General features: G+C 40.8%; 1 protein-coding gene across 3 annotated transcripts in view; it reads right to left on the bottom strand.

The window, feature by feature from the left end:
* Positions 1–24,652, bottom strand: part of TBC1D9 (TBC1 domain family member 9) — a 116,489-nt gene that overhangs the window by 88,967 nt on the left and 2,870 nt on the right. For 2 of the 3 annotated variants that reach the window (XM_079920756.1, XM_079920757.1), the window contains exon 1: positions 19,904–20,040. The exons of the other annotated variant lie outside the window; for it this stretch is intronic. In XM_079920756.1, the coding sequence (XP_079776882.1) occupies positions 19,904–20,033 (130 nt within the window). In that variant the 5' untranslated portion in view covers positions 20,034–20,040. Of the gene's footprint in view, positions 1–19,903; positions 20,041–24,652 lie in introns of those variants that run through there. 3 annotated transcript variants of the gene reach the window in all.

Here is a 24,652-nt window from a genome sequence, read left to right as displayed (position 1 = left end):
TTTTGCTTGGTACGTGCTACCACTAAGCCGATAGCTGCCCAGTAGACTTCTGATACTGTCATTGGGTTGTTCCCGGTTTTGCTGGGTAGATGGATGATACTCTGACAAGAGAGGACTTCATTTGGAAACACGGAATCCTAATACCATATTAAACCTGACACTTCTGGCTTTCAAAGGACTTTCAGCATCTCATTTGGCCCTTACGGGTAGGGGGAACCATGTCCATTTTCAGTTGAAAACCAGTCTCAAAGAAGTTAAAAACCATGGCATTGCTGGGTCTCCTTCCATTCCAGAAAGTCCTTTAAGATAACAACCACCGGAAATGTTTAAACTCCTTCACCTCAAATATAATTTATAATAAAAGACAATATAGAATTTCTTTTCATCAAACTCTATCTGCCATACATGATCTTCAAAAGGAACAGATACCCTCTTTGACATTAACGTTCTATTTGAAGGACATTTCCAAGGCCCTTTCACAGATGATTGTTCCCATTTACAAAGCTTTTTGAAAATACTCTCTCCCGTTCTGTGCAGGAATTATGGATCCTGTAAGACAAAGATCTAGTTGGAGAGTAAGCGCAAGGCAAAAATGAATTCATTTCAGGACTTTATAAAATCCCTGTGTTCATCTAAACTTTAAAAAAACATGGGTTACAAGCACACAGAAATAGAAATCTGCAAGCGGCCGTTAAAAGCACACATGCTAAAGTTAAGTACAGCTGTAACATCCAGTTGCATTCAGTCCGTGTGACAAACTGAAACGTCCACAAAAAATATAAAAGAGGTGTCCTCTGCTAGCCAAAGTTTTTATTGGCACTAAGAAAGGAGAGACAGATCATAATTCATCACAGATATTTCTATCAAGGGTACAACACAAGCTACTGAAGTTATGAAAAGTCATGGGGTACTCCCTGAAACTGGAATCATAGGCACAAGAACAGCAGGGCTCTGAGAAGAACAGCCCATAAATGTATGACTCTTTTCAAAAGCAAAAGCACGTGGTGCCTTTATGACGACTCCACGGAATCTGCCATGAGGATGGGAGTTGTCAGAAGAGAGGAACAATGACTTTTATCAAGGAAACAATGACGGGGGAGGGGACAGTGGGCGCATAAACAGGTGAGAGCAGATTAATGGGTGAAAGTCAGAGGGCATATGGCACCCTCTTCCTAAAGCTCACAGGTTACACCCAAGCAGGGCCCTATTTGAGAGACCAGAGATGGTTCTTTTGCAAAATAGAGAATAGGAAGGAAGAAGAGTTTGCAGTTCCTAGCCTGAGGGTCAATACCCTGACGATCGTTTAATAAGTGGAGTGGAGTGCACGATCTGTAATGGTTAGCCATAGCATCCTATCAGAACTGCTGAAATTGATTTAATTTATTTATTTTTATTGAGGTGTAGCTGATGTACAGTATTATATAAGTTTTAGGTGTACAACATAATGATTCACGAATTTTAAAGGTTATACTCCATGTATAGTTATTATAAAATGTTGGCTATATTCCCTGTGTTGTACAATATATCCTTGTATCTTATTTACTTTATACATAGTCGTTTGTACCTCTTAATCCCCTACCCCTATCTCGTCCTTCCCTCTCCCCACTGCTAACCGCTAGGTTGTTCTCTTTATCTGTATGTTTCTTTTTTGCTATATTCACTAGTTTGTTTTATTTTTTTAGATTCTACATTTAAGTGATATCATACAGTGTTTGTCTTTCTCTGTCTGACTTATTGCACTTAGCATAATACCTTCCAAATCTATCCATGTTGTTACAAGTGGCAAACTTTCATTCTTTTTTACGGCTGAGTAGTATTCCATTGTATATATAAATCACATCTTCTTTATCCATTCATCAGTTTGCAAACACTTAGGTTGTGTCCACATCTTGTAAATTATATGATAGCTGAATTTTATAGTGCAAAAGGGAAATGCCTACTCACTGTTCTGTATTTGGACCCAATTATTCTCTCCATTCTCCTGTAGGGAAGGAGAATTAACAAGGAAGAACCAGGGGATTTAGTTGTCAGAGTTGTATGCTCTACATTACAGAGCACCCCAGGGAGGGCTCCCTGATGGAATCATTTGTAAGGAAGGGAGCAGCTGGGGCAACATCAGTCCTTAGACTAAGGCAAGACCCTCCCCTGGCTTATCTAGACCCTGTTCCTTCTCTTCTTCCCCCCTCTACACACACACACACACACACACACACACACACACACACACACACACACACTTCTAGGGTCTTCCCCACAACGAGAAACTGAGAAGTATAGTTGAAGGGCCACATACATGGGTATCAGGATAAGAGTAAGAAAGAACCACTAACACAACATTGTAAATCAACTATACTCCAATAAAAATTTAAAAAAAGAAAGAAAGAAAGAAGCACTAACATTTTTATCATTGTATTCAGGCAGTGATACATTTCTATTGCTTAAACACTATATAGCAAACTGAACATCTTTAACTGGTCAGAAGGCTAACAAAATTACCTGACTTTTACAAGTTATAATAATCCTGCTGCAAGGAATAGCAATGAATTCCTGAAAAATCACTTTGGTAGAAAATTCAGAGTTGAGAAAGGTAAGACCTTAGAGTACTGGCTCTTCATTTCTTTGATTCATAATCCACTTTAAGGAGCCAATGAAAGTGGTGGAGCCTCAGCTCCAGAAAAATACACCTTCCTAATGAATTCCCATAAATCTTGTATATAATTTCAGGTCGTTCAAAGACCTGAAATCCCCCTTTCTTCTACCGTATCTTTAAAAGAAAAAAAATAGTTTGGGGAGCCAAACTATTACAACAATCCTATAAAAAACTCAATATTTTTATATCCACAAAGAAAAAAGAAGAAGACACTAAATTCAAAAAAATCTTATGACATTTGACACAGATTACGTTAATAAAAATCAATAGTGTATGTCAAATATACATTTTTCCTCCTTTGGTAGCCGTAATCTTTTTGAGATTGACTCCCACACAGTAAACATGGATATTGGTTTTCTTTGTGCAATATCCACACAAACAGGCCTTTTCCTTCCCTGGTCCTCCATCCGGAGGTTCAATGCTCTCTCAGTTGTATACCTTGGAATGGCTCTATATCATGGTCCCAAAGACAGCTTAACTAGAAGGCTGGATATGGGGAAAGTTTGAAGACCTTTTTTAGGAAAATCCAGAGAGAGTTTTCAGGCTTCCTCCCTGGCATACAGTCAGCTAGCTGTAACCATGACAGCCACCAGCCAGTGATACCACACCTGGCTCTGCCTCTCCCCTTCACTTCCACGCTCAAGGTTGCATTTCTAAGACTGGGACTGACCTTGCCTCAGATCCCTTTGGCTTTACAAAGGGTGCATTCCAATTTCATCTTCCTCTCTCCTTTTTCTTTTTTTTTTTTTTTTGCGGTACGCGGGCCTCTCACTGTTGTGGCCTCTCCCGTTGCGGAGCACAGGCTCCAGACGCGCAGGCTCAGCGGCCATGGCTCACGGACCCAGCCGCTCCGCGGCATGTGGGATCTTCCCGGACCAGGGCACAAACCCGTGTCCCCTGCATCGGCAGGCGGACTCTCAACCACTGCGCCACCAGGGAAGCCCTCTCCTTTTTCTTTATCTCCCTTTTTATCCTTTTTTCTTTCCAAATGCAGGCAAACCTAAGTATAAATCCAAGCTCTGTCTGTTACTAGCAGGGTCTCCTCAAGTAAGAAACTAAACTTTTCCAGCAGGCAGTTTCCTCATCTATAACAGAGGAAAGAATAACTAACCTACAGGGTTGTTATGAAAATCAAATTAGTGATGTGTGAAAAGTTCTCAGCAGAATGCCTGAACCACAGAAGAATTTCAGCAAATGTTAGCTCCTCTGCCTTTATACTCTATATTAATTGTAAAAATAATAGAAAATATATACAATCAAGCATTAATAATATGACCACAACAACGACTTTGAAAATTAGCCTTTAGACCACACAGATTTGAAAATTATTACAAAGATGCTTTTAGAAATAATGTACTTTACATTATTCATTATAGTAATAGATATGCAAATATTATAAAATGCCAATGGAGTAAACAAAAGATTAATGACTTCTTTAAAAGCTTTAATTAAAAAGTCCAAATGTAAATCTGTCAAGGCCTGCTTACTTTTATTAGAGACTGCTTTGGTTCCTAGGTTAACACAAAGATTTAAAAAATTCATTTGTACTACTGAAACGTAAAGAGTTTCCTTAGTAAGAAATATTAAAGGCAAGGAATCTAGAAAAAAAGAAATGAGGAAAACAAGAGTTCACCTTTTCTGCTTAGAGGGTAAACACAGATCAAATCCTTAATGTTCTACTTGACCTTCCCTCTAGCAAATACTTGCCCAGCAAGCCTAGAATAATGGAGCTGGAAGGTGGGCATGCATTTCACAGACCTCACCTCAGGGGCTGGATAGTTATTCACCTCGCCTTGTGCTCCTTGGGCTCAAACAGAAAGTAGAAGACTTGATTCATCCCAATGAAAGTTTCCAACCCAGATCTCCCCTGGAGAGTTAGGAGGACCTTAATGGAGCTCTTGATTGGATCCCACAGCCAAGGACCTCTGGCTCCCTGAAAGCAAGTGTAAATAACCAACAGCACCCTGTGAAATGCCATTTGGAGCAAACCAGAAGCCAGAGGCAATTGCAGAATGACTTGAAAAATGACTGGCTGTCCTCTGAACACATCCCCTGACAGGAAAGGGAAACAAAGCAAAGGGGAGAGTGGGTCAATGATTTCTTTATAAGTTCTCTGGTTTACCTAACTATTAAGTGATGACATTTCTAAATTACAAATTTCTGAATGACTAACCATGCATCTTTACATACAAAAATATATAGAAATATAAGGAAAAGGTGGCCCCTCCCCTTCCTCCCACCCCGGTCCTCTCCCTGGTGGCCCCAGTTTGCCACAGAGTCACTGAGGCCAGGAGAGAGGAAGGGAGGAGAGAGGGGGAGAGGGAGGTCTGTGTTTCCTGGCAGAGCTTTCAAAATGTGCATCCCCAGGAAGGAAGGGAAGGAGGGAGGAAGGTGTGCAGGTAGAATGATTTAAAGTTGCTGCTCAGTCTCCAAAATATACAAGCAGCTCACACAGCTCAATATCAAAAACACAAACAACCCAATCCAAAAGTAGGCAGAAGACCTAAACAGACATTTCTCCAAAGAAGATATACAGATTGCCAACAAACACATGAAAGGATGCTCAACATCACTAATCATTAGAGAAATGCAAATCAAAACTACAATGAGGAATCACCTCACACCCATCAGAAAGGTCATCGTCAAAAAATCTACAAACAATAAATGCTGGAGAGGGTGTGGAGAAAAGGGAACCCTCTGGCACTGTTCGTAGGGATGTAAATTGATACAGCCACTATGGAGAACCAGACGGAGGTTCCTTAAAAAACTAAAAATAGAACTACTATACGACCCAGCAATCCCACTACTGGGCATATATCCTGAGAAAACCATAACTCAAAAAGAGTCATGTACCACTATGTTCATTGCAGCACTATTTACAATAGCCAGGACATGGAAGCAACCTAAGTGTCCAGTGACTGATGAATAGAAAAAGAAGATGGGGTAATATATACAATGGAATATTACTCAGCCATAAAAAGAAACGAATTGAGTTATTTGTAGTGAGGTGGATGGACCTACAGTCTGTCATACAGAGTGAAGTAAGTCAGAAAGAGAAAAACAAATACCGTACGCTAACACATATATATGGAATCTAAAAAAAAAAAATGGTTCTGAAGAACCTAGGGGCAGGATAAGAATAAAGACGCAGATGTAGAGAATGGACCTGAGGACACAGGAGGGGAAGGGTAAGCTGGGACGAAGTGAGAGAGTAGCACTGACATACATACACTACCAAATGTAAAACAGATAGCTAGTGAGAAGCAGCCGCATAGCACAGGGAGATCAGCTCGGTGCTTTGTGACCACCTAGAGGGGTGGGATAGGGAGGGTGGGAGGGAGACACAAGAGGGAGGGGTTATGGGGATATATGTATATGTATGGCTGATTCACTTTGTTATAATGCAGGAACTAACACACCATTGTAAAGCAATTATACTCCAATAAAGATGTTTAAAAATAAATAAATAAATAATAAAGTTGCTTATCAAAAATTCCCTTCACCAAAAAGCCTGAGTATTCACTTAACTTTTTTTAAGCCGCCTAAACCTCAGACAGATAACCATTTGCTATATCAGCACCTTTTAAAAATGCAATGTCTCAGTAAGACTTGAGTTGCTCACACACCGGTGTTTATTACTCAGAGCCAATGGCCTCCTTACACCTAATAGAGATCATCAGCGATTGGAGAACAATGATGGGCCATCATCTATGAAGGGCTCCTTGTGTTTCCTGTATTTTACATCACTCATCTCACAGAATCCTCACTCCTGGTGCTGAAAGGTGATTAAGCCATATTATATAAGGAAATCAAGCTCAGAAAAGGAAGAGACACTTCCTAAATCACATCTCTTGGTAACAGATGGGGCTGGGATTTGAATTAGGTTCTGACTCCAGTTGTATGTTTACGAAGGGAAGGGCTGAAAAAGACTAGAGCCCTGTGAGGGGGTAGAGAACACCAAAGAAGTAGTGAGAAGAGCAACCTTGGTGGCTTCCCAATTTGCCTATAGCATCTGGTGCACTCAGGGTGCCAGGAAGCATGCCTGGGCTTAGCCTGAGACCCAGGCCCAGACCGGAGGTGGTACCCACCACAGCCGTCAGCATTACAATCTGCTCAGTTCCAAGTGACAAATTCCTGATTTGGACACAACTACAAAACAGGTTTTTGTGTGCAGGCCTGGGAACCATCCCACAATTTAAAACCCGATCTCTTCGTAAAGTGGTTCCCCTCACCTAGAGATTGCCATTCTGAGTGAAGCAAGTCAGACAGGGAAGGACAAATATATATCACTTACATGTGAAATCTTAAAAAAATGTTACAAGTGACCTTATTTACAAAACAGAAATAGACTTACAGATGTAGAAAACAATCTTACGGTTACCAGAGTAGAAAGGGAAGGAGGGATAAATTGGGAGATTGGGATTGACATATACGCACTACTATATATAAAATAGATAACTAATAAGGACCTACTGTATAGCACAGGTGACTCTACCTCAATATTCTGTAATGGCCTATATGGGAAAAGAATCTAAAAAAGAGTGGAAATATGTATACGTATAACTGATTCACTGTGCTGTATAGCAGAAAGTAATACAACATTGTAAATCAACTATACTCCAATAAATAAATAATAAAGTGTGTCCCCTCTGCGTGTGATGATGGTAAGGCTGAAAACATACGCCGTGTCCCTAGAACAGGAAGTCAGCCTCAACTCCTCAACTTTCTGAAAAGGAGGCTTGGAGTAAATTTTCTCTTTCCTACTTTTGGAGATCAGTTTACAAACACCCGGAAGATGTCAAAAGCCATCTCAAATCCTACACAAATTACATGTATTCATTCTTACAGCTTTTTGTGTCGAATAATGTAAAGTCTCAAGACAAATTGGAATGGGTGACTAAATCATTCTGTGGACAAAATCCTCTTGAGGGTGATAATAACAAGCAGAGGGGGAGGAATTCATGGAACAAGCAAGCAACATCTGCTTTTGTCTAACCATGCTTCTCGCCAGCAGCACTTGCTTATTAAGTAATATGAGCCAACCCCATACAGAACTATAGATCACTGCTCACGACAACACACAGTTATAACATTAGGTTCCACTAGGAACTAACACACATTGTACTGGCTTTTATACATAATTAATCTACAAAGAAAAATGTTAACTGCTAAGTGCAACTAAGAGCAATTTCATTAATACTTGGAAATTGGGGGCTTCCCTGATGGTGCAGTGGTTAAGAATCCGCCTGCCAATGCAGGGAACACAGGTTCGAGCCCTGGTCTGGGAAGATCCCACATACTGCGGAGCAACTAAGCCCGTGTGCCACAACTACTGAGCCTGAGCTCTAGAGCCCACGAGCCACAACTACTGGAGCCCATGAGCCACAACTGCCGAAGCCTACGCGCCCAGAGCCTGTGCTCCGCAACGAGAAACCACCGCAATGAGAAGCCCGCGCACCACAATGAGTAGACCCCACTCACCGCAACTAGAGAAAGCCCGCGCACAGCAATGAAGACACAACACAGCCAAAAATAAAAATAAATAAAATAAATTTAAAAGAAAAACTTGCAAATTGGCAAGATGAATGCATTTACCCTAAAAACAAGAGGCCTTCTAGAACATCGCTTTGTTGTCTCTCTCACTCCTGGGAGTTCTTTGGTTCTAGGGAGGAAGTTTTCGTCCACCCTCTTTGACTCCCCCGCTGGGTTTGAAAATTAAACTGACAAAGACAGACTAACAGGAGAAAAGCATACAAATCGTAGTGAATCTGTACATGCACGCAGGAGTCTTCACAAGAGAATGAAGACCCAAAGAAGTGGCCAAAGGAGGAAATTCTTAGACCTTTTAGACAAAGAAACAATTATATTTGTGAAGAATTGTCAAAACAAAGGGGTTTGGGCTAGGGGTATAATCCAACTAGGGTTAGGTAGTCCTCATCTTACTTAACTAGGAAGATAAGGGATAGTTTAACAAGGTTTGTTTGCAGAGTCCTCTGGTGCTGCCTCTGGGCTGATAAGAGGCTGTCTCTAGCAAAAGGAGAATTTATTTCCTGCCTTTAGGCAGGAAAGGGGAAGCTTTCCCTATGTTTACTGCTTCTTAACTGCCTTCCTTTATCAAATGTCATGTTTCCCTAGTTGTGATGGTCTCCATGCGGTGCAAAAAGTCCATTCCCTGGACAGTCCACTGCTAAATCTCAGATCAAAATATTCTGATACAGTCTTAGTCTGTACTTGTATCATCCCCATGCCTATGTTTTTAGCTCTCCCAAATTTATTCATCCAGGTTTTTTTTTTAATATTTATTTAATTTATTTATTTGGCTGCTCTGGGTCTCAGCTGCAGCATGCGGGATCTAGTTCCCTGACCAGGGATTGAACTCAGGCCCCCTGCATTGGGAGCATGGAATCTTAACCACTGGACCACCAGGGAAGTCCCTACTCATCCAGGTTTGATCGCTGGTTAGTAATAGCTCAGCAAGAGAAACTTGCCTTTTCTTTCTTTTATATCTTTATAAAGTGCAGCCTTCCAAACACAGTTGGTACTCAAACATTTCTAACAGAACAGCTTTTGACTTTGGGTAATGAGAAATTGTCTCAATCTCTTGGTGATGTCCTCTAACTTAAAGCACCCATATTCTAATTCGCCAGGATCCATGAAGCTCCTAAAGTTGCACGTAAAATTTTTCAGTGTTTTCATTCTTAGGGAGGTAGAGTCAACTGCTTTTATTAGATTCTCAAGGGGGATAGTGAGGAAAATGAAGTTAACCTATGTCACTATAATTAGTCTTGTAAAGAAAAATAAATACAAAGTCAAATAGGCCCCCACTTATTAGCTGTGTGATCTGTGGCAAATCACTCCTTCTCTTTAATGCCTTACTTTCCTTTCCTATGAAATGGAGATAATAGTAGCACCACTTTTAATGGCATACAAGGTAATTTGCACGACTATCTGCTACTGAGGACAACTATACAAATGGGACAAAAGTGTACTTTAAAATATCAAAGAGGGCTTCCCTGGTGGCACAGTGGTTGAGAGTCTGCCTGCCGATGCAGGGGACGCAGGTTCGTGCCCCAGTCCGGGAAGATCCCACATGCCGCGGGGCGGCTGGGCCCGTGAGCCATGGCCACTGGGCCTGCGTGTCCGGAGCCTGTGCTCCGCAATGGGAGAGGCCGCAACAGTGAGAGGCCCGCGTACCGCAAAAAAAATAAAATAAAATATCAAAGAATTAAAAAGAGATAAATTACTTCACCTGGGAAAGTGGTTCAGAGACAAGAGCCCTACTTGGGAGGAAACTATTATTTGGGGAGGCATTTGCTTCTTCCCAAAGGGGCCGCTGAGTGGCTGAGAGTCTGGATGTGCTTTTAACAGAATCAGAAACTGGAAAGACAAGGGTAGCAATCAGTGTCGGCAAAGAGGCAGGAAAGTAATGATGCTCCTCTCTCTTTGGGTTGAGACCTTAGAGATCTACAACCTAATCATAAGTGTGACTCTTAAGCAGGCAAAACCACCCAGGTTAGAGCTCAGTTTTGAAATATATCAATACCTAAAAATAAAGTGATTTTGGTTTGCAACTGGCAGAAAAAAATTCTCTGCTACACTGTCTTCTATTTCAGATTACTTTTGCAAAGTAGAAGTACAATGTCCCTACGTAATGAAAAGTAACCAGGCATACAGGATGATATAATAGCATTAATGAAAACTAGGAGAAATGACAGACAACAGAATAGACCCACATGGGCTGAAGATATTGCAGTTCAAAGGGACTTTAAAGTAACTATGCTTGCCATGCTCAAGAATGATTTTAAAAGTGGAGAGTTCTGACAGATAACTGGAAATTATAAAAATGAACCAAATGGAAATCTTAGAATTGAAAAGTAATTAAGAATGGGTAGGCTTATACAGACTAAATACAGTTAAATAGATAGTGAATTGGAACACAGATCAGAAGAAAATAACCAAAATGAAGCAAGTAAAAATCAGAAGGTAACAGACATAGAAGATACAATGATGTCTAACATACATGTAATTGGAGTTCCAGAAAGGAAGACTAAGAGAATGGGGTAAGAGCAATATTTGAAGAGCCATTGGATGAAGTTTACAAAGCCAATGAACAATAGATCAAAAAAGTCCTACCACCCCATGCAGGGTTTTTTAAAATCCACAAATAGCTGGATCATAGTAAAACTGCAGGAAACCAAGGTCAAAGAGAAAACCTTAAAAGCAGCTGGAGAAAAAGACATATTATTACACAGAAGCAATAATTCAGAGTGACAGTTTACTGCTCCAGAAAAGAGAGAGAGAGAGAGAGAGAGAGAGGGAATGCAAATCAGAAGACAATGGAACAATATCTTAACCATGCTTTAAAAAATTAACTGTCAACCATTCAAAACAAAAATGTACTTCAAGAATGAAAGCATAATGAAGACATTTTCAGACATAAAAAAGCTGAGAAAATCTGTCACCAGTAGGCTCTCACTAAGGGAAAGAGTAAAGGATGTTTTACAGGCAGTAGAAAAATGATTCTAGAAAAAAGAGCAGAGAAGAGGAAAGAACAATAAAAATGGTAAACATATGTGGAAGTCTAACTGAATACAGACTTTAAAAAATAGTAGTAATTATATATATGCTCTTGTGTGGAAAATATATAAAAAATTAAAATACATTACAGCCATGGCATATGAATTGAGGGCGTGGGGTTGGGGTGAGGGGTAAATGGAGTTAAAGTAGCCAAGGTCCCTGCATTATCTGGGAAGAGATTAAAAGTATCAATTAAAAAAATGTTTAATAAAATGAAAATACCAATTAACAATATATTTTAAGTCAAGAAGGCATTATGATCTCCATAGTAACCACTAAAAGAATAGAGAAATGAATATAAAACTTCTAGCTGGACTTCCCTGGTGGCGCAGTGGTTAAGAATCCGCCTGCCAATGCAGGGGACACGGGTTCGAGCCCTGGTCCGGGAAGATCCCACATGCCACGGAGCAACTAAGCCCGTGTGCCACAACTACTGAGCCTGCGCTCTAGAGCCCACGAGCCACAACTGCTGAGCCCGTGTGCCACAACTACTGAAGCCTGCGCGCCTAGAGCCCATGCTCTGCAATAAGAGAAGCCACCGCAATGAGAAGCCCGCGCACCGCAATGAACAGTGGCCCCCACTCGCCACAACCAGACAAAGCTCATGCTTAGCAACAAAGACCCAATGCAGCCAAAAATAAATAAATTAATTAACAAAAAACTTCTAGCTAATGGAGGCTTAAAAATGTAAGCATTAAAATAAAACAAAACCCCCAAAACCCATATGCTACCAAAAGGCAAGGAAGGAAGGCAAATAAAAAGAACATAGAGCCAATAGAAAAAAATAGAAAGCACTTAATAAGATAGTCAATTTAAACCCAAGTCACGTGTACATTGACTAAATAATCCAATTAGAAGGTGAAGATTTTCTAACTGGATTAAGAAAAAAAAAATCAACCATCTACTACTTATAAAAGACATCTAATATAAGGATACAGGGACTTCCCTGGTCGTCCAGTGGTTAATACTCCGTGCTTCCAATGCAGGGGGCCTGGGTTCAATCCCTGGTCGGGGAACTAAGATCCCACATGCCCTGCGGCACAGCCAAAAATGAATTTTAAAAATATATATGTGTGTATATATATATATATATATATATACACACACACACACACACACACACACACACACATATATAGATAGACAGATAGATAGAGGGATACAGAAAGGTTGAGAGTAAAAGTATGAAAAAGATAACCATACAAATATTAGCCAAATAAATCTGCTACAACTATAATGATGAAGCAAAGAGCAATTCTGGAGATACAAACATTTCATGATAAAATGTTCAATTCACCAGAAATATATTACAATTACAAATGTATATATTCCTAATGATACAGCCTTAAAACATATAAACAAAAATTGGAAGTACTACAAGGACAAATAGTCAAAACCACAATTATGGTGGAAGAATTGAACACAAGCAGCAGAGTTAACCACTGAGCATAAATAAAGCATTTATCCAGCAACTGCAAGGCACATTATTCTTCTCAAGCACAACGTGTAACATTTACAAAAATTGACCATCAACAGGGAATAAAACAAATCTTACTAAATTTCAAAGCACTGAAATCATATAAATATGGTTATGGTTTCTAACTGCAGTAAAATAAATACCAAAATGTTTGAAACTTAAGAACTATATATCTAAATAACTCAAGATAACATGCAAAAAAAGATCAGAATGGAAAAAAACTATTTTGAGTGAAATAACCACCAAAACACTATATATCAAAACTTAGCTGTGAAGTGCAGGTAAAGCCATGCTTAGAGGGAAAAATTATCTAGAATAAATATACTAGAAAATAAGGCTGAATATCAATGAACTAATATCATTTTCAAAAGCTAGAAAAATAAGTGTATACTCAAAGAAAACAGAAAGAAGGAAATAATAAATGGTAGATATTAATGAAGTAGAAAATAAATGTAAACAGAAAAGGTCAACAGGTCTAGAAGCTGATTCTTTACAAAACTCATAAATTCCTAGAAAGACCGATTAAGAAAGAGAAGGCACAAATAACCAATGTCAGGAATAAAAAAGGGGGCTTTCACTGTACATCCTACAGACATTAAAAATATGAGAATGTCATTAACAAATTTATGCCAATATATTTGAAGATCTAGGATGAAAAAGATAAATCCTAGAAATAAGCAACTTATAAAACTGACAGTAAAAGAAAAATTTTAAACATTTGAATAGCTGTCATACCATTCAACAAACCCACAAAGAACACTTCAAGGCCAGGTAACTTCACCTGTGAGTTTTGCCAATGTGTCAAGGTGAAACAATACTGCTATCACACAAAGTCTTCCAGAAAACAGAACAAAGAGCGAGCACTCCACAACTTATTTTTAAGGCCAGTATAATCTTGATACCAAAATTTGACAAGGATATTGTGAAAAACAAAAATTATAGGAAAATTCTACTAATTTATCAGGGTGCAAAAATCCTACATAAAAGATTAGCAAGTGATATTAAATAAACACATAAAAAAACCCAATAACATGTCACAGTCAAGTTGGATTATTTTATGTATACAAGTTTGATTTAACACCTGAAAATCAGTTAATATGTCACCACACTAACAGAATAAAAGAGAACAAATCAGACGATTACTTTAATAGATATAGAAAAGCATGTGAAACAATTCGGGAGCCATATATAATTAAAAACTTTTAGCAAACTAGGGATAAGAATTCCCTTTAAATGAAAAAAAAATTATCTACATGGTGCAGCCATTGTGGAGAATAGTATGGAGATTCCTTAAAAAACTAAAAATAGAGTTACCATATGATCCAGTAGACCATACGGTCCACTCCTGGGCATATATCTGGAGAAAACTATAATTTGAAAAGATACATGCACCTCAATGTTCATTGCAGCACTATTTACAATAGCCAAGACATGGGAGCAACCTAAATGTCCATCAACAGACGAATGGATGAAGAAGATGTGGTACATGTATACAATGGAGTATTACTCAGCTACAAAAAGAATGAAATAATACCATTCGCAGCAACATGGATGGACCTAGAGATTATCATAGCAAGTTAAATAAGTCAGACAGAGAAAGACAAATATCATATGATATCACTTACATGTGGAATCCAAAAAATGACACAAATGAACTTATTTACAAAACTGAAATAGACTCACAGAAATAGACTCACAATAGAAAACAAACTTATGGCTACCAAAGGGGAAAGGAGGGCAGGGATAACTTAAGAGTTTGGAATTAACATATAAACACTACTAAATATAAAATAGATAACTAACAAGGACCTACTGTATAGTACAGGGAACTATACTCAATATCCTGTAATAATCTATAAGGGAAAAGAATCTGAAAAAGAATATATATATATATATATATATATATATATATATATATAACTGAATCACTTTGCTGTACACCTGAAACTAACACAACATTGTAAACCAACTATACTTCAATTAAAAAAAAAAATCTACAAAAATCACCATAGTTGATGAACAAATGATAAATGTTGAAAGTCTTTCGAGACCTCAAAAGGGAAAAGGATATGTACTATCAGCACTTCTATTCAACACTGTACAATCTGCCTGTGCAAAATGACAAAGAAAAAATTTTTAAGCATAAAGATTAGAAAAAAAACAAATTTCTCAGATGATACGATTGTGTATATAAAAAATACATAAGAATCTACAGATAAATTACTAGAATTCATTTCATAAGTTAGCTAGGCTCTGGATACAAAGTCAATTTTTAAAGTTATATTTCTATAGGTTAGCAAAAAAAGAATTCGAAAATAAAATTTAAGAACGGAAACAATATACAGCAGAGTAAAAAAAATACCTAGGAATAAATCCAATACAAGGTGTGAAAGACGTTTACAGACAAAACTATGGAACATCACTGAAAGAAATTTTGAAAGCTCTAAATAAATAGAGGCATATACCATGTTCATGGACCAGAAGATTCAATATTATAAAGATATTAATTTTGCCCAAATTTATTAATAAACGCAATGTGATCTCAATCAAAATCCCAACAGTTTAAGTCTTTGTTGTTGCTGTTGTTTTGTTTTGGTGGAACTTAATAAGCTGATTCTAAAATGTTGCATAAATGTAAAAGACAGAGACTAGACAAGAAACTCTTAAAGAACAAAATAAGAGGACTTGATCTAATGAATATAAACTCCTATTATAAAACTACAGTGTGGTATTGGTGCAAAAATATTCTCATAGACAAAAGGAATAGACTAGAGAGCCCAAACACACATTGGGACACTTGAATTATGAACAAGGTAGCCCCACAGGGCAGTGGGAACAGAATGGACTTACCAGTAAATTATGCTGGGATAACTGGAGGTCCATAAATTATTTTAATTTAAAACTTTAACCCCATCTCACACAATATGCAAAAATTAATTCCCAGTGAATTGTAAATATAAATTTGGGGGTTAAAACTGAGAAGTTTCTAGAAAAAAATATAGAAGACTATGTTTATAACCTCAGAGTAGGAAAAGACTTATTGAACAGAACACAATGAAACACTAACCATAAAGGAAAACGGAATCTGTAAAGGACTTGGTTATTAAAATTAAGAACCTCTTTTCATCCTTAAGACAGTGAATAGGCAAGCAACAGAATGAAGATTGTGCCACACGTACGACCAACAGTGAGCTCACATCCAGAATATATTTTAAAATACCTACAAATCACTAAGAAAAAGACAAACAACCCAATGACAAAGGGGACAAGAGACTTGAACAACCATGTCACAAAATATTGCAAATGGCCAATAAACATGAAAAAGTGCTCAACCTCATCAATAAGGAAAAAGCAAATTAACTCCACAATGTGATATTGCTGCAAAACCACCAGAAAGGCTAAAATTACAAAGACTGACAATGTTGGCAAGGATAAGGAGCAAGGGAAATTCCCATATGTTGTGGGTGGGAGTATGTTGGTACAACTACTTTGGAAACCAGTTTGGTATTATCTACTAAAGTTGATGATACACATAACCTATGAGCTAGCAATTCCTCTCCTGGGTACAGACCAAACAGAAATGCATGTCCACAGGCACCAAGAAACACAAACAAGAGTGATGACAGCCACCTTATCCACAGACCCCAAATGGACCATCCAAGGTCCTCCAACAAAACAGTGGATAAATGCGGATAAATGATTGTGCTATACTCATATAATAGTTTTCTGCACAGCATAGGGAAAGGAAAAAACTACAGCCACAAGCAACAACATTCATAAATATCACAAAGCAAAGAATCCAGACACATGTGAATACATACTCCATTGCTCCATTCATTCCTTGCTCAAAAAGACAGGCGAAACCAAAATACTGTGTTTAGAGATAGGCGCTTTGTCGGAAAAACTGTAAAGAAAAGTGAGGAAATGTTTACCAAAAAACATCAGGACAGGTTTTCTGTTTTTTACCTTTGGGCAGGGGTGAGTAGTGATTGGGAGAGGGTCACAAGAGAGGATTCTAGGGTACTGGCAGTGTTCCAATTTTTATCCTCGTGTTGGTTACAAGGTGTTGGTTGCAAGGTGTTACGTGTGATAAGTCACTGCACTCTGCATCTCTACTTTGCGCACTTTTTTGTATGTGTACGAAATCTCAGTTAAAGGGGGTTAATAAATAAATCAAATGCATCTACAATTAAACAAAAAAACTTCATTGTGTCAATACCCATGTATATTGCCTGCAATCAAAAAGAGAATAGCTTGAAAAGCGGCGGGGGGGGGGGGCAAGTATCCTCATTGAGGCCCATTATCTTTTTACAGCTTTTGTGCTAACACCTTATTTACAAAACTTGTTTACAAAACTGAAATAGACTCACAGAAATAGACTCACAATAGAAAACAAACTTATGGCTACCAAAGGGGAAAGGAGGGCAGGGATAACTTAGGAGTTTGGAATTAACATATAAACACTACTAAATATAAAATAGATAACTAACAAGGACCTACTGTATAGTACAGGGAACTATACTCAATATGCTGTAATAATCTATAAGGGTTCACAAGCACTGTGAACCATTGAGCACTCCTGACCAGTTCACAATGAGTGGGTTTCCCACTCATCCGTAATCCATTCGATGAGTGGATGATGGTGCACTGGTCCAGATAATGCACATTATATAAAGGTCCTGAGATCTTCCAGAAGATCTCCAATAAAGGATACCCAACACCTGCTCTTCCCTCCTCTCCTCACAGGCCAATGTTTTTCTTTCTTCAGTTCTCAGCTCCAGGTCTCTTCTACAGGGAATCCTTCCTTGCACCTACCCCTACCCGGAATGGGGTAACGTCTCCTTTTGACATTCGTGCTGGTCATTCTCAGTTTGTCCCCACCTCCCAGTTCCACCCCTGGGAGGCTGATCCCTAGGCACTAGATCACCAGGACAGTCCATCCAGCCAGCTTCTACTGGGTTCCACAGAGGAGAGGCAACGGCAGAAGCTGGGAGGTGAGGAGAAGAGAGAAGTCGGACATGTCCTCCCCACCCTCTTTTGCTGTGGTCTGTGTTCCTAGGGGTGGCTGCTTCTCTGGAGGCCCAAACCCTTCCAGCAGCATCATTCCTGCCACCTATAACAGCTCTCCACTGCTGTGCCTTTCACTGGTCCTGGGAACCCTGCCTTCATCTGGGTTGTCTTTTCACTAAATTCTCTTCACTTGAACTAGGTTGGATTCTGTTTTCTGCTGGGACCCTGCGGAATGGAGATTTTATATTAATTTATAGGATAATTTTATCCGCATGTGTCTTCTCCTGCTAGGCTGTGAGCTTCATGACACGGGCACTTTAGAAGTTACCAACCAATATTTTAAATGATATAGTGAGTTAATGAATGCATGAATGAGCCCACATTAGAATTAGAATATACTGTACATTGTACAAGGATTTCTAAAATGCCCCTCATACATTTGATGTGGCACCAACCAATCTGAGCAAACATTTTTCCTACGTTGGTTGAAAATAGCCTTTGTTGGCAGGAATATTTTTACTCATTTCAATGATTTCAATTATTCTAGCGATAAGTGCAATAGCTATGATTTCTCAATTCAGAAGCTAAGTTTATCTGAAATAAGTCATCGATGATGAGATTCCAAATGGACTGCAGTTAATTACAGCTCTAAGAGTCAGTAGGAATGCAATAAAAAAGTTAACTAGAAAAAGAAGGCTCTGCATCTCTTATTTTTTATAACCTATTGCAAATGACTCTAGAAAACAAATACTTAGTAGTTGACGGTGTGGGAAGGGTTATCTCCAGGCAGGAAATGTTCTTTGTTAATACAAGAAACTATCTACTCTACATTGTTGCTTTAGACTTAAAGGACAATCTGGGCTGATACCAATATTAGATATGCAAGTTTCATATTAATGTACATAGTTAGACAACTTCTACAAAATGAACTGGAAAATACTGATTCTAGGCCACTAATCAGAATTTCTGGAACACAGTCTGGAGCTCTGCAGATTCCCTTCTTTTATGGTAGAAAAAGTGCAGAAAAATCAGATTATCTAGAGGTGCCCTGATGTGCAAGCAAACTAGTAGGTGCTGTACAGTGTGACACTTGAATTTTACTCGAGAAAACTAGTTCATAAATTAGAATCACAACTACATACACACTATATCAAGAATTTTGAGTTCATAGCAGGGCATTTTGAAAGCACCAATTTACCTAGCATGCAAGCTCCTGGTGAGGGATATATTCTGAACTCTGCAGAGGTCAAGGTTCATCTCTTTTCTACAATATCTTTCCTGGTTAAACCTCTCCTGTTCCTTCTGCTAACTTTTTCGTTCTAAAAAGCATCCCAGTTCTGTTCATTCTAACCACGAGGGAGAGGGGAAGGTCCAATTTCTCTAGTATGGTATGAGTTCAAGATTATCTGTCATCTCCCACCATGCAAACTAGTTACTTAATAAAAGAAGACCTTTCTAATATGGCACTACTTGGGATAGGCATCTGATTTTACCATGTGGAATGATATGGCATGGTTTTAGTAATAGTTACAATATTAACAATACCTTGTGAGGGGGTTTGGGGAAGAGACTGAGTTAAAAATGATTAAAATGCAGTTATACTTCTGATTCTTTTTATAACCAGACAACTTGCTTTGTTATGCCTAATTAGATGCAACAACAACAACAAAATTCCTTTTCCTTCCTTTTTCCTTTTCTCTTCAGGCGTAACTAACATAGGAAATGACCACACCAGCTCCTTACTGATTGCTTCCCTGGAAACAAAAGAGCATTTTATACCTGATCCTGCCATTACCAAAAGAGAATCAAGTAAAAATTAACCGCCCTTCCCCTCTCTTGTCCATACAGAAAGCAGTATATTTTAAAAGGGGGAGAGGGGAAGTACCGCATTCAATTCCTAAGGACTGATGCTCCCCCCTCCCCAGACTCACTCATCTCCATTATCATAAACATCACCCACTTATGGGGCGCCCGGTACATGAAGGGCCCCATCGCCTGACAGGGTGAGAAAAGAAGCATCTCTTTCAGTCTGAAAATTACGACTCCTGATGCTTTCCACGCAGCAAAGCGGGCGGGTCGCCTAGCCCCAAGGGACAGGGCGGCGTCTCTCGGGTGCCCGCAGCCCAGGGCGGCGGGCGGCGCCGCAGCTCCCGGCCCCCCTCCCGCAGAGACCGGCCGCGGATCCTTACCCGCCAGTCCGCCGCCGCCGCCTCCATCGCCCGCATGCCCCTTCCTCCGCTGCAGGATGAAGTAGGGGTTGGCCCTCTCCGTGATCCACAGCGCGTTGGCCAGCAGCACCTCTTCGGGGTTCACCCACATGTTCCTGGGCGCCGAGGGCGCACGCACAATGGGGCGGCAGGTCGGGTCCCGCGTGCACCGGCGCGCACTCCCGGGCACACGCGCGCCCGCCCGTCCGCTCGCCAGCCCGCCAGCTAGGTGCGGCGGCGGAGAGCGACTTCACCACGGGGCGGCCCGCGGCGCCCGGGTCACAACAAAGCCCCCGCGGGCGGCCGGGGAGGATGGCGAGGACGCGGGCACCGCGAGCAGCATCCTCTCCCCGGCGCCGCCGCCTTCCGCGAGCCCGCGGCCGCAGACGCCCAGGCTCTTCGCTCCGCAGCCCGGCCGGGGCCCACGGCGGCGGGAGGAGGAGAAGGAAGGGGAGCGGGAGAAGGAGGAAGTGGTGTGGCTCAGTCCCGGGATCCGGCTCGGCCCCGAGCAGGGCTGCGGGGGCCGCCAGCTGATTCGACCCCGCGGGTCGGGCAGAGCTGGGCTGGGACGCGGTTGCTCCCTCAGCGCCCACCCAGGGTCCGGGCCGCCTCCGTCTCTAGCAGCTCAGAGCCCTCGCGCGTTAACACTTCGCGTTGGGGCCGCTCGCACCCTCGGTGAAGCCCAGCTCCCAGCTGGAAGGACGATCCGGACACTGCGAATGAATGACGACAGCGCGGCTCGCTAGGAGCTAGCCCGAGTGACACCAGCTTCCGCGGACGCGAATCCTCCCCGGGCCCTGCGCGCCGAGCCGGGCCGCAGCGGCTGGCTTTGGGGGAACCTTCTGGGGACCGGGTGGCGAGCACTCGGCCCCACGCCCATCCCAGCAGGGAGGACCTCGGTGGGTGGGTGTGTGTGTGTGTGTGTGTGTGTGCGGGCGCGCGCCCGCGCGCGCGCTATGTGTGTTTATGGTTGACGCTCGGTAGGCTAGCGCCACCCCTGTTCCCAAGAAATGTGTTTCAAGGTTCCAGACTTGGAGCTGGAGACCCGGGTCGGAAGTGGACGCAGCCAATGGTTGTCGATGTTTTTGTTTCCTGCATCCCTAGGGCAAGTCATGCGTCAAACGTGTCATCGCCTGTAACCCCGCCCCCTCTGCATTCCATGGTAATTAAAATGGCCCAGCTAAGTGCATTACATCACTTCTTTCCTTGACCTGTAGGGCATGAGCAATAGCGAAGTTGGAAGCAGCCCAGAAGCTTAGAGCAACTAATTCATACCACAGCTGTCCCTATATGAGGCGTCTGGCTCTTCGAGGACAGGACATGGCAGAATTCAAGGATTTATCCACACTTAATAGATGGATTTAAATTTGTTTTAAGAATTATTGAAATTAGAGACACACAACCCAGGCCATCCTTATCCCTAGACAGTTTTGCTTTCCCCCGGTATTTCGAGTCTCTTTGTGGTGATCACAGCCCATCCACCTAAGTATCTGATGACCTTTTCCTCACTTCTTTTTTACACCCAGGAGATCTTCATATAGCTGAGCAAAAAGAGTCTCCTCTTCCCAGATGATGGGAATTTACTAAGCTCTGCTTTGCCGCGGAAGCTCTACAATCCTAGGGACTTCTCCCTTTCCCAATGAGCAAAGCATTCAAATGAGACTTTCTTGTGGGAACTTCAAAGTTTTTACTTATGTGTCTCGCACTTGGATTGCTGAATTCCTTCAAATGGGCGAGGGAGCGCATCCCAGCCATTTTAAAGAGGCTGCCTCTGTACCTGTTGGTGTCCTACCCGGTGGGCTCTGGAGAAATGGAAGTCTCCCTTCACATTATCACACTGACTGATCTTCTGCCTCTTTAGGAAACATTTTACATCTCTAGGCATTTGTGGAGACGTCATATTTTTAACACAGACTCAAAAATGTCATTTGGCACCTTTGGTCAAGGTACAGTGCCTTCAGTCATGAAAATCTACTGCAAATTTCAAAAAATAAACAATAAGATTGCAAATCATACATATGTAAAATTATTAATTTTATATTTATATAATATTAATATTTTGAAGTGCTTCCATAGACATCCTTTTATTTTATATGATTAGCATTTTTTAAAACTCCACTAAGTACCTTCATACTGTCTTTTGGAGTGTCCTTATCATACTGCTCGAAGCTGTGGCTAGACATCTCTACCTTAGCCCTAAAGTGTGATCTTAACTTAGCACTTTTTATCTGTTGGTGCTAAAATGGTACTTACTTATATAATTCATGCGTTCATTCACTCATTCATTCAAAGTGTAATTATTGAATGTCTACTCAACTCTAGGCCCTGAGCATAACAAGTGAACATAACATATCAAAATCTCTGCCTTCATGAAGATTAAAATGTAAAATTGATAATAAAAAAAAACTTACAAAAATTTGCTTTGAGAACAAGATTGGACACCAAGAGGAAAGAAGAAAACAATTTAAGTCCTTAGCTATTTTCGGGGGGGGGGGTGTTTGGGGTTTTTTGGATGATTTAGAGCACATTCTGTCCAGGAAATCAGGGGTTCCGTTATGATCATGAATTGTGATAACCTATGGTAAAAGAACACTGCAAAGAACCAAAGAAATTACAAGCAGTTTACGGCAGTTTGCCGGTCCCATACTGTTAACAGCTCACTTATTAAAATGTGGCTTTGTTTAAAAAAAAAAAAGACAATCAAATATGCCCGAACTAGAAATAACAGATAAAGAACCTAATTAATCCAACCAGTTCCTCAGTAAAATAGGTGTTTTTAGCTTTCAATTCATTCCCATCGGTTTTAAGCCCAAGGATTGTCTCAAACCACTTAAAGAGGCCTTCGACAGATGCCTAGATAAGATAGCAGTAAGTGACTTCACAGTCTTTATGTCAGTTGAGATCTCCTACTGCCCCCCACCCCCATGGAAAAATTCTACTCCAATAGGGTTCTGATGGACCACTTTGGAGCAATCAGTGGGTTTACTACTTAGTGGGCAGATGTGATTGAAGCAAAATTGCGAGGGTAGTAAATTTGCCTTTGGCAACTCTCATCCCCATTCCTACATGTTTCCATCTTTCCTGCTCTATCACCTTCACAGTGGTGTATTTTCCTCCGTATCCTCACCCCTTTCCCAGTAAGTCCTCTACTTTGTCTTCTAGGGACTTGCCTACCCTTGGAAACACCATGGAGTCTTAGGGATTTTATTTCTGCCCGCACCCACCTCCCAACTGCAGTGCCTACAGCATCATGGCCCAGTTCTCCCAGAAGTAAGGGCGTGAAGGCTGCAGCACACTAGTCCTACTAACCCTCCCCTTGCCCAGCAGCATCAGGAGTGGTCAGGCCAGTAGAAAATTCAGTTCTCGTTTCAGCAGAGAGAATTCACCCAGCAGATTAATAAAATGCTGAAGAAGCCAACTCCTTCCCTTGCCTTCTAGATGCTGAAGGTAACATGTCAATGAGGACTATTTTTTTTTTTTTCTTCAATACCCAGAACTTCCCTGTCCAACCTGGAAGGGCAATATTTCTAGGAGGGTGTTTGGGATTTCTAGTATCCAGTGAGGTAGAAGGAGAAGGGTAACCAGTTGAGACAGGGAAGATTAACATTAACATTGTTTCAAAGATGCAAGCCTTTGCAGTAGCTCTGATATCTGATATAGAGACCTTCACAATGGATCTGAGTTGCGACTCCAACTGGAAAAACTAGATCAACCAGTCACCACAACCATCTAGTCTGCAAGTAATGGAGTTAATTGATGGTACAGAAGCCACAGTCTTGTTCTATCAGCTGTAAGTGGCTGAACAGATCTGCAGCCAAGACCATCCTTAACTAGAGCGGGATTTGAGGGAAAAGATTCTGCAGACTAGCTTTGATATGTAATAGTTCTACCTTGCCTCCATTCAGTGGATCACTCCACCTCTGAATTCTAAGACGCCCAGGAAATCAAAACTGAGTAAAACGTTATTTCTCTTCATGTTAGAGAAACTGTGGCCAGATGACCTCTGTCAAATGCATCTCTGTTCCTGGAATCAAAGAAGAAACGAAGATAACAACTTCTCCGGGGGAGAAAAATGAAGCAAAGTATTAGCAGAGGTTTGTTTTCTGAGTAACTGTCATTGAAAATGGCACCTTGTAATGACTGGGAAAGAGTGACAGGTAAAGAACTTAGACCACATGGAAGGGTGAGTAGACACTTTGCCTACTTCACGCTCATCCACTGCAAGTTCCCTGAGGCCAAGACTGTGAGATCATTCTTATATCCCCAGGCCTAGCACCGGGGCCTCTGTAAATGCCCAAAAAGGAAACACTTACAAGACTCCTGAGTTTCTAAACTTCAGAAAAGTTTAGAGATTTAGAAAGGAAAGGACTTTTAAGAGACGCTGAATACAGTTATGCTGAGCTCCTCATTTTGTATACAAGGAAACTGAAGCTCAGAAAAGGGAAGGGACTTGACTTGGAAGTTGGTCTTATTGTTTAGGAAACTATTATGACCCCAAACTTAACTGCAAGTTTTCCTTCTTTCTGCACACATTATTTGTCACATTTTTTCTCAAGAATTAAAATAATTTCTATTTATATAATTTTTCATGGCCATTATCTATCACTGTGGTCTGGGTGTTGGGATCCACTGATTGGCTAGAACTGAGTCACATGCTTACCCTGGGAAGGTGGTGACAGAGGGGAGGGGTCAGAAGATGTGGAATAGTCCCTAAAAGAATATCAGAGAACT

Source organism: Stenella coeruleoalba (genome assembly GCF_951394435.1).
Source record: "Stenella coeruleoalba genome assembly, chromosome: 4".
Taxonomy (NCBI): domain Eukaryota; kingdom Metazoa; phylum Chordata; class Mammalia; order Artiodactyla; family Delphinidae; genus Stenella; species Stenella coeruleoalba.
This window is presented reverse-complemented; position numbering and strand designations above follow the sequence as displayed.